This window comes from Myxocyprinus asiaticus, chromosome 13 (genome assembly GCF_019703515.2).
Source record: "Myxocyprinus asiaticus isolate MX2 ecotype Aquarium Trade chromosome 13, UBuf_Myxa_2, whole genome shotgun sequence".
NCBI lineage: Eukaryota > Metazoa > Chordata > Actinopteri > Cypriniformes > Catostomidae > Myxocyprinus > Myxocyprinus asiaticus.
The window spans coordinates 49,620,593-49,631,683 of record NC_059356.1 but is presented as its reverse complement, the minus strand read 5'-3'; the positions used below and the strand labels follow the sequence as shown (position 1 = coordinate 49,631,683).

The 11,091-nt window shown below is 38.5% G+C and overlaps 1 protein-coding gene across 1 annotated transcript in view; it reads left to right on the top strand.

The window, feature by feature from the left end:
• The window catches only part of LOC127449893 (phosphomannomutase 1-like), a 12,497-nt gene extending 1,858 nt beyond the window's left edge, over window positions 1-10,639 (top strand). The window contains exons 2-8 of the mRNA XM_051713518.1: window positions 2,331-2,448; window positions 4,778-4,854; window positions 5,055-5,146; window positions 5,227-5,326; window positions 7,033-7,108; window positions 9,302-9,417; window positions 9,505-10,639. Coding sequence (XP_051569478.1) covers window positions 2,331-2,448; window positions 4,778-4,854; window positions 5,055-5,146; window positions 5,227-5,326; window positions 7,033-7,108; window positions 9,302-9,417; window positions 9,505-9,627 — 702 coding nt within the window. The 3' untranslated portion in view covers window positions 9,628-10,639. The remainder of the gene's footprint in view (window positions 1-2,330; window positions 2,449-4,777; window positions 4,855-5,054; window positions 5,147-5,226; window positions 5,327-7,032; window positions 7,109-9,301; window positions 9,418-9,504) is intronic.
• The last annotated feature ends 452 nt before the right edge of the window (window positions 10,640-11,091 follow it).

The following is an 11,091-nucleotide window of genomic DNA, read 5'->3' as shown; positions in this document are numbered from 1 at the left end:
GATTTAATATTAGCAAACTGTAGTTTGTGCATGACACAAGCAATTTTTCCATCAATTGTTTACAGACAGATATTATGCAAGTATAAACACCATGGGACCACACAGCCATCATACCGCTCAGGAAGGAGACACATTCTGTCTCCTAGAGATGAACATAGTTTGGTGCGAAAAGTGCAAATCAATCCCAGAACAACAGCAAAGGACCTTGTGAAGATGCTGGAGGAAACAGGTAGACAAGTATCTATATCTACAGTAAAACGAGTCCTATATCGACATAACCTGAAAGGCTGCTCAGCAAGGAAGAAGCCACTGCTCCAAAACTGCCATAAAAAAGCCAGACTACAGTTTGCAAGTGCACATGGGGACAAAGATCTTACTTTTTGGAGAAATGTCCTCTGGTCCGATGAAACAAAAATTGAACTGTTTGGCTATAAAGACCATCATTATGTTTGGAGATAAAAGGGTGAGGCTTGCAAGCCGAAGAACACCATCCCAACCGTGAAGCATGGGGGTGGCAGCATCATGTTGTGGGGGTGCTTTGCTGCAGGAGGGACTGGTGCACTTCACAAAATAGATGGCATCATGAGGAAGGAAAATTATGTGGATATATTGAAGCAACATCTCAAGACATCAGACAGGAAGTTAAAGCTCGGTCACAAATGGGTCTTCCAAATGGACAATGACCCCAAGCATACCTCCAAAGTTGTGGCAAAATGGCTTAAGGACAACAAAGTCAAGGTATTGGAGTGGCCATCACAAAGCCCTGACCTCAATCCGATAGAAAATTTGTGGGCAGAGCTGAAAAAGCGTGTGTGAGCAAGGAGGCCTACAAACCTGACTCAGTTACACCAGTTCTGTCTGGAGGAATGGGACAAAATTCCAGCAACTTATTGTGAGAAGCTTGTGGAAGGCTACCCAAAACATTTGACCCAAGTTAAACAATTTAAAGGCAATGCTACCAAATACTAACAAAGTGTGTGTAAACTTCTGACCCACTGGGAATGTGATGAAAGAAATAAAAGCTGAAATAAATCATTCTCTCTACTATTATTCAGACATTTCACATTCTTAAAATAAAGTAGTGATCCTAACTGACCTAAGACAGGGAATGTTTTCTACAATTAAATGTCAGGAATTGTGATGAAGGTGTATGTAAACTTCTGACTTCAACTGTATACACACAGGCAACATTGCCTGCAACGTTCTGGGAATGTTACTTTATGGTTATAAAAACAACATTCCCAGAACAAAAGTAAAAACCAAATGGAAACGTTTTGTGTTTGCTGGGTCAGTCTGTGGCAAATTGTCTGTTGTTTGCCGGAGGTTCTCCACTACCGGCGAAGAGCTGCAAACTTCTGGCAAACGTGCAGCGAGTCACAAGCTCATTTGCATGTGAAAACAACGAGTGGATGGTTTGCCAGAACTCTAGATTTTTTGTAAGGGGAAGGGTTGCAGAAAAGAAATGTTAGTCTTCCAATATGTGTCATGGCTGATTTTTTTTTATTATTATTATATAATAATTATAATTGATTTTGATACATAATTAATCAATGGCTTGTCTGTTTATTGAGGTTGCAGAAAGCTTGTGGAAATTAAGAGGTTAAGGCAGTGTTAGGGGAACCATCGTACACAACCCAAAACAAACCTTCTATTTCCGTAAAGAAAACTTTATTGGAAAACTAAAACTGTAGCTTAAAGCTCTGATCTGGGAACGTCCTGGGAACCAAAAATTGTTATTTGGAGTAAACTGGTTCAACTAATTTAACGGAACAATCTTGGAGAACTACTTGGCCTTCTACTGATTTATTACGACACTGATTCAGTCTAGTGACTCTTTCCAAATCTGTATTTCTTGTGAAATGGCACTACTGTAATATGAAAGAGAGATTGTGTTAGTGTTATTGCATAATCAATCACTAAAGAAGACTGCTGACTGAACTGCTGTAATATCTGTCACACACAAACGGAGTCATGGCCATTATGGGCCCATCCCAAATACATTTATGGAACATCTCTACCAAACTGTTGATGTTTGTTAAAGGGTTAAACTCAATTAACGTGCACATTAAACGTCTGATGAAAACATAAATGTAAAATATAATATGCAGAACTGCAGAAGTGATATTTCGTAAGACTCATATGTGTTCTGTCGTCAAATATTTAGACAGAATTCGAGAACTGCAGATTGTGCATCTGGGTGAATCTCACAAAAACATGTCAAGAAAATGTCAGAAATATATTTTATATTTGTATGTCTGTAAGTAATGAAAGCAGCTGTTACCAAACCAAATTCCTTTTGCGTGTGTGTGTGTGTGTGTTTGTGTTTGCAGAAAATCAGCCCTCAGTTGGATGAATTTTTCCAGGTGTTACGACAGAAGGTGAAGATTGGAGTGGTGGGCGGGTCAGATTATTCCAAAATCGCAGAACAGCTCGGAGACGGAGATGAAGGTTAAAATCACACACTTTTAATTCCTAGCTCACACTGTTGAGTTATTATGTGCTACTAATGTTAAAGTAGCACATAACACTGCTCAGCTGTTGGAAGGAAGTTTCAGGTTTGAATGTGGAGGAACTGGTTTGATTAGATCAGCTCATTGTGTGTCCAAACATTCATCAATACAACAACAGATATCAGATGGGTTCTCCAGATAAATATAATTGTGAGATGATAATGTTACTGAACAGCAGTCAGCTTCACCTCAACAGCAGTTCCTCACTGTTTTTTCTAGATTAGTTGAAAGTGACAGTACTTTATCAGTGTGTTTGTCATTATAACTGTGCAGGTCTGATTAGATAAACATAGTGAGGTTATGATGTAATCAGAGCCTGATCCATTTCCAGCCGTGTTCACATACAACAGGAGCAGAATCCAGATTACAACTGTATAGTAGAGGTCTGTGACGCGATGGGTTTCGGGCCAGATTCGAGTACATTTTTCAAGTACTTTGGGTTTGTAATGAATGAAAAAAATAACCAGGCTTACCGAACTTGTTTCGCGCTCACACTCACAGACACGCGTGAAAGGACGACTTAGGGGCTGTTCACACCGAACGTGTTTTTGCGCGCATCTGTTCTGTTTTCCAATGTAAACACATGCTGGATGATGTCTTGCTGTTTCTTCAGCGTCTCGCGCAGGACCGGCACATTTTAAACACCATGTCAAGTTAAAGAACTTAAAATTGTCAAAAACGCTTGTCAAGACACCTGCGCTCCGTTTCATTCTAGATTATTTTTAGTGCAGTGTTCAAAGATTCAACCTTTCTGAACAAGTTCAGGCTGCACAGAGGAGACTGTTGCATTGTTTCATATTATTCCAGATTGTTCTGCACCAAGTGAAGTTTCAGCGCATAAACGGTAAGGCAGTGCTTTTTTACGTTCTGCTCTTGTGTAATGAGGGGCTGCCGTGCCTTGTTAAAACTGTGTATGTTTACAGTTTCAGTACTGTTACGAATGTTGCCAATATGCTAACATAAAATACAGCCTATTGCAACAGTACATGCTAGGAGAAGAAATTAGATAGGAAGCAATTTCGGGTTGGGGTCGGGCTTAAAATCTGACGATATCCTTCGGGCCGGGTAGAGTCGGGCCACACGGTCTCGGGTACAGGTCGGGTTTCATTTGAAGACCTTTACTGTGTAGGGATGTGTTGATACCATGCTCATGTACTTGTGCTTGTAAATATACTCCGATACCAAAACCAATACCATCTGACGTATGACTTTGCGAAAACATTCAGCGCTAGAATTAAAATCGCGTTATGTCCTTGTGTGATTATTAAACCACAAAACGCTGCGATTTAATGAGATAAATATACAGTTTGCATGTGCTGCGTGCTTCAGATTTGAGCACTTGTGAACGTGTTCAATCAGTGTTGTGCAGACATAAAGACACAAAGTGCTCATACATTTTAGAGATCTTTGACTCATACACGGAAAACACCATCATGAGCATTGCGCGCTTTGTTTGTAGTAGATGACCGAGAGCAGAGCACTAATTCGCTTTGTAGCACGAGGGACATTCAGACAGCCTTTTGCGGTTTAATAATCACTTTGAGTCACGTAGCGACTGGCTTTTCCGGATTGAGAAGCTACCATCAAAAACACAGAAAAACTTCAAAATAAAAGCTCAATTTAAATGGAAACAAGTACAACTGAAATATCTCTCTACTATATAGTTATGTAATATTCTCCATAATACTACTACTACTACTACTAATAATAATAATAATAGCAATCATAAATATTAATTAGTAATTGTATTATATTTAAGCAATATCTCACATCTGTTACGCAGCACTTTATTGGACAAAAATAACTCCAATGCTGTATTTTGGATTGTACTGTGAGGTTTTGTATAAAAGCAGTTCATTTGATAAAAATATTACAATATGTGATGTTTTAATGAATTAATTTATTTAGACACTATTTTGATGATAAAATTGAAATAGGCTGTTGATATGGAATCCAGAAAGCATAAAACAAAAAAATGGGAATTGTATTGGCGAGTAGTGAAAAGGAAGTATGATAGTATCGTACAATTGTGTTAGATGAGTTGTCACCCTGAAGCATAAAATCATTCAGTCAAAGATAAAAGATTGTGATCTTAATGTTTAATCAGAACGTTGAAGCTGTTTGTATGTGAATGAGGTTCTTGTTTATGTGTGTGTGTGTGTTGTGTCATTCAGGTAAAGGTCACTAGGACGATAATAAGATGTTGAGATTTTGACTCTTAGTGTGTTTGTGACTCATTCTGTTGTTGTTGTTAATTATCATTGCAGTCATACACAAGTTTGACTACATCTTTGCTGAAAATGGAACAGTGCAATATAAAGATGGCAAACTGCTCTCCAAACAGGTGAGTGTGTGTGTGTGTTTCTTCAGCTGTAATTTACAGACAAAACTGTATCCCAAGGGAGCAAATCCTGACAACGTCCCAATTGTGACGTCCTCAAACTTGTTTGTAAAATACTGTATTGACTCTATCAATAGTGGTAGGGTTAGGGTTTGGACTAATCTAAATTGGTGTTGTCTGATGTAGTTTAATCTGTTTTTCAGGCCATTCAGAATCAGTTGGGGGAGGAATTATTGCAGGACCTCATAAACTTCTGTCTCCGATACATGGGGCTTCTCAAACTACCCAAGAAACGGTAACGCACACATTCTTTCTCCAGAGATGACGTCCTCTTTATGTCATTTCAATTAAGTAAAACTTCTCTCTGTCTTTCAGAGGGACGTTCATTGAGTTTCGTAACGGAATGCTCAACATCTCACCCATCGGACGAAGCTGCACTCTAGAAGAACGAATCGAGTTCTCTGAAATTGATAAGGTATTCTGAATTTCTAAGAAGAACTATTATTTCCCCAGTATCAGCGGTTCATACCCAAAAGATATTGTGAGACAAATCACATATTAAAAGTCCATTCAAACCAAGAGTGAAGTGAAGCTCAATTTTCAGCCGTCTCGGTTCCGGAAGCATTTTTCTTCATACATTATTCCATAGGGATTTCATAAAATCTTCCATAAGAGTTGCAACTCATGAACCAAACCAACCATGCAGAAAATCAATACATTTTTGTCTTGTATTCCTGTACAAATGTCTAAACATTCTTAAAACAGCATACATTTACTTGAGAAGCAGAATGACAAGATATTTTGTCTTGTTTTCAGAGAAATCTGACCAAATTTAGTAACGTTTATGCTTAAAACAAGAAAAAACGATTCGCCAATTTGGTAAGGAAAAAACTTGATTCAAAGGGAAAACAAGTTTATTTTTCTTCCTCCATTGGCAAATAGTTTTTTCTAGTTTTAAGCATAAAACCCACCAAATTTTGTTCCATTTCTCTGAAAACAAGACTTAATATCTTATGCCATTCTGCATCTAAATAATTGTTTCTTATTTTAGGGATTACCAGTTTTTACCAGAAAATAAGACAAAAATACTTAAAATGAATTTTTGCAGCGAACCAGCTCTGAGGTGAATCACAACATTACAAACTTTGATTTGTAACAAATAAGTATTTGAAAATCGGACATAAAGGCAAAGATACAAGACTGAGAGGGTCATGGGTATCTCGGCGAGTATTGACGCTGACTATCACCCCTGGAGGCACGAGTTCGAATCCAGGGCGTGCTGAGTGACTCCAGCCAGGTCTCCTAAGCAACCAAATTGTCCCAGTTGCTAGGGAGGGTAGAGTCACATGGGGTAACCTCCTTGTGGTCGCGATTAGTGGTTCTCGCTCTCAATGGGGCGTGTGGTGAGTTGTGTGTGGATCATGGAGAGTAGCATGAGCCTCCACATGCTGTGAGTCTCCGTGGTGTCATGCACAACGAGTCACGTGATAAGATGCGCAGATTGACGGTCTCAGAAGCGGAGGCAACTGAGACTTGTCCTCCACCACCCGGATTGAGGTAACCGCGCCACCACGAGGACCTTGTAAGTAGTGGGAATTGGGCATTCCATATTGGGGAGAAAAGGGGATCAAATTAATAAAAAATAAATACATTAAAATTGATTATAAGTATAGAAACAATATATTTACATTTTATTGTGAAATATTCAGATATATGCAAATATATGAGTAGTTTGAGAGTGTAGGGAGAGCGACTCGGCTGCTGCAGAGCTCTTTTGGTGCGTATTGTTTGCTGTGATTCTCTGATTGGTGGATCTTTCTTTAGGATTATGGGTAGTGTAGTTCTTCAACAGGAATTTCACTATTCAACATGAAGTTGAATAACGCAGACTGATGGCTTCAACTGAAGCATATACCCTCAATTAAGAACCTCAGAGCTCACGGTAGATCTGTCTTTAAAGGCTTATAAGTTATCGTTATAAATCAATTATCGGAGAAAATCAATGGGATCTTTATTTCCGGAACCAGACTGGTCGCTCTATTGCAATATTGGAATACCAGTTTCATGCACATCAGGTGTGAATAAGTCTTGTTACCTGTGAATATTCACTCTCAGTGAAAATACACCTTGAACGCTTTTTAACTATATGAAACATGACCCGAGCCCTTTGCTCCCGCACAGAGAGAGAAGATACGCGAGAAGTTTGTTGCAGCTCTACAGAAGGAGTTTGCAGGAAAAGGACTGCGCTTTACCAGAGGTGAGCAGGAAGTGACACCATCACACTGCACTTGCTGACAGGAAATCTAGCTCTCATTCTTAGAGACGAGTCCATGTTTGATCACTCATCAAAACAATGTGAACAACACTGTTTATCTGTGCAGGAGATAAACACTCAAACACACACACACACACACACCGTATCTGTGTTTAAGGTGATAATGGAGCGCTACAGGATGAATGTGTGTGTGTGATAATGCATCACTGACCTGACAGAAAACAAGTGTGTGTGTGCGTGTATGTACATAACCTGTTTGCATTCACATGTAATGTAAACCCACACACATTTACTTAGCTGTGTAAATGAGGACATGTAATAGACTTGCGTGTTGTACACATTTTTTCTTTTTAGGCTTCCTGCAAATGAGGTTTTGTCAGATTTGGCTCACAATTTTTACACTTAGTAAAACTCAGTTAAACAAACTTGTTTTCTGTTCGATGGACAGTCAGAGTGTGAGGGGGAGGTGCAAGGGGGTGTGTGAGGTAATCAAGCATTCTGATTGGCTGTTGCTCTGTCAACTGTTGGTTGAGTGGTGGAATGTGACTGCCGCACAGAACACTAATGACACACACACACACACACACACACACACACACACACACACACACTCATGCACAGCGTTTATTACTGTGCGAAAAGCTGCAGGGCTTGAGAAGTTGTTAAACTCAGTGTGATGCTCTTTCATTGTTAGGCTCTTCACATCGACTTTAACATTCTCCAGCATCCAAAATTAATTACTAAAATAACTGCACTTTCCAATGGTGGATGAATTGAGAAAGTGACTGGCGAAATATTATTTAAAACTATTTCTTACCAGCAATGAAAACGTATTATTCGTAGTTTTTATTAAAAAACAAAGTGTCCCTACAATAATGGAATAATTAGCTGGGGGGTGGGAGTTTCTTCATCGCATATTCGCCAGACTAAACTCGTAATACGCGTGCGCGCATTTTTGTATGTTTGCACGGAGACGATAATGGCGTCGTTTTCAAAAACGTGCACTTTGAAACCCGTTTTCAGGCCCCAAAATGCCGTTGTTGTGTAAACGAACAGCCAGAACACACAAAAAGTTTTGTTTTTAGTTGACAACGTTGTCGTGTAAACGGCCTCTTAGACATTATAGATATTACAGTTTTATTTTCTGTTAATGCCTGATCTTCTGTAAAGCTGCTTTGAAACGATGTGTCTTGTGAAAGGTGCTATACAAATAAAAATGACTTGATTTAAGTTTCAGACTTGGTCCACATTAATCTGGATACATTTGAAAATGCCGTTTTTGATTCGAAACGCTCTCCGTCCACACTGCCGTTTTCAAACATTTTCCCAAAGTTGCTCATCCACGCTGAAACGTCTGAAAACGCTTCAGTCCCCTTTACTGCGTATGCAAGGAGAAAAGCGCAACTGTCTTCGTTTTTCCGCCGCCGGACAGCGATTCCGAGTCAAGTCATTTTTATTTCTATAGCGCTTCTCACGACACACATAGTTTCAAAGCAGAAAATGATGCTGTAATGTCTTTAAATTTCATTGTGCGGTTTAATAAAAAACGTGATTGCACATTATGCCCTATGAAAAATACTTATATGCAAATATACTGTGTGTGTGTGTGTGTGTATATACTGTATATATATTATATGTCTTTAGGCCCCTAGTGAGCAATTAAGTAAACTTCTCAACGTTTTTGAAGGAATGCAAATGTGGTGCAAAGTAACATTTATCTTTAACAACGCCATCAAAGTGGATGGCAGGCACAACAACGCCGCCACAACACGAGCCGTCATCTTGGCGTTTTGGGTTGAATGGATCACATGACTGCGTCACATGACAACAGATACGTCATCTCCATTTTCCCTGTCCACACTACAACACGAATATGCCATTTTCAAATGTATCCACTTAGGAGAGTGTTTTTTTTTTTTAAATCTCATTTTTCGTTGGATAAAAACGCAGTCTCCGTTTGGACAGAAGGCCAAAATGTAGCGAAATGAATGTGCTTTCAAATTTATCCGGATTATTGTGGATGTAGTCAAAGTATGCGGTGATAAAAAGCGTCTTCGAAATGCATTTTCAGTGCAAGAAAACACGAGATACGTAAACGAAGCAAAATGTATGTGTTTTCATAAAACACACAACATATTCTCAGTCGTGTAATTGTCTCTCTTTCTCTGTCTTCAGGAGGTTTGATCAGTTTTGACGTGTTTCCGGAGGGTTGGGATAAACGTCTCTGCCTGGACGTCCTGGAGCAGGAAGGTTTAGACGCCATCTACTTTTTTGGCAACGAAACCTCACTGGTGAGAAAATCAATGAGAGTGTGTTTGTATTAATGTGTTTGTGTTTGAATTCATTTTAACAATTGTTTCCTGTTCGTCTGCGATCAGGGTGGAAATGATTATGAGATATTTGAAGACCCGCGAACGATCGGCTTCACTGTTTGTTCTCCTGAAGACACGGCGCGACTCTGCAGAGAAATGTTCTTCAATGCTCCGCCCAATGAGGCATGACGACGCCCGCTTCCACCCGTGCGTACACAGTAGCGCCGCTCGTCTGCAGCTCAGCTGCGACCTCTGCTGGCCACGGAGGGAACTGCAGTCCACTGCACTAACGACAGACCTGAGAACTGTCAAAGCCAAACTACTACTGATGAGGGACTGTATGTAAATATGACTGACAAACTCATTACGCCCTAAACAACTGTCTGTTGATTGTTTGTATAGTAAAAAATCATTAATGTCTACAGATCTTTCCATGGCTGAAAGAGACGAGAGAATATGATTTAGAAAGTGTTCGTAGCTAGACATTACGCGATAAATCGACTAGCAATAAAACTCTTCCATGTTAAAAATGAGTTTTAGTCCTAACCAGCTACGAACGAGACAAGCATTTCACGATAAGCAATTTGGTTGCGCAAATGTAGTGCATTCCGTATCATAGTAGCCTACGTTGAAATAGTATTTCATATGGATTTTTCGAAGCGTGCATTTTTGCCGATTATTGTCCAAAACCACTTGTGCAATGAACGAGGAGTTTTTCTAATAACCTCTGCAGTTTTATTATTTTTTCTGTTTTAAATGTATGAATCTAAAAGTTAAGTAATAATGCCTTTTATGGTTATGAATGTAGCTAGATATTCGCACGCACATTCAAATTCAAACAATACGTCGGGGGTTTTCAAACTTCTTTTGCCAAGGAACCGCAAATATGAAATAAAGGCATCAATTTTCATGGATAAAATACTCAATTATAATATGTGCGAAAAACAGTAAGCATGATTTTATAAAGACAACATGTTGCTAAAATTCATTTGCAAAATGCTAAATTAAATAATTGGCTTTTATACCGTCAATGTACCAAATCCATAAGAAATTATACAAATATTATCTTGAAAATATTTACTTCGTATTAAGTTGAACACATGTATTTTTGCCCATTATTAATGATAGATTACTGTTTAAGATTGTATTACATTAATGTATAAATCTAAAAAAATATATATATTCATTTATAGACCGCTTTTCACTAATGTTGTTTTAGAGCAGCTTTACAGAGAATATTATAAATATAATATAACCAGTTGAAAATAAGAAAGCTGCAAGGACGAATAGATATGAACACTTAGAAATAAATAAGAAATATATTTAAATACATACTGTGTGTGTGTATATATAATTTCACAAATATACGCAGATTTGTTTAAAATGAGGGCTGTCAATAGAATAATCACCGTTAATCTCTTGATTACAGAAAGCAGAATGAAACTAATAATGTAAAAATCGGTAAATCTTATATATATATTTTTTTTTACTAAATGCAATTTTATGACGTGTTAATTTGTCCGTCTGAGTATATCTTAAAGTATATACTTTACGATCATCGGTGAAGTAAATACTTTTAATGCGTAATGTAAAGCGCCGTTCACACTGACAGCGTTTTGCAGCCAAAAAGTGACGGGAATGAATTCGTTTTTA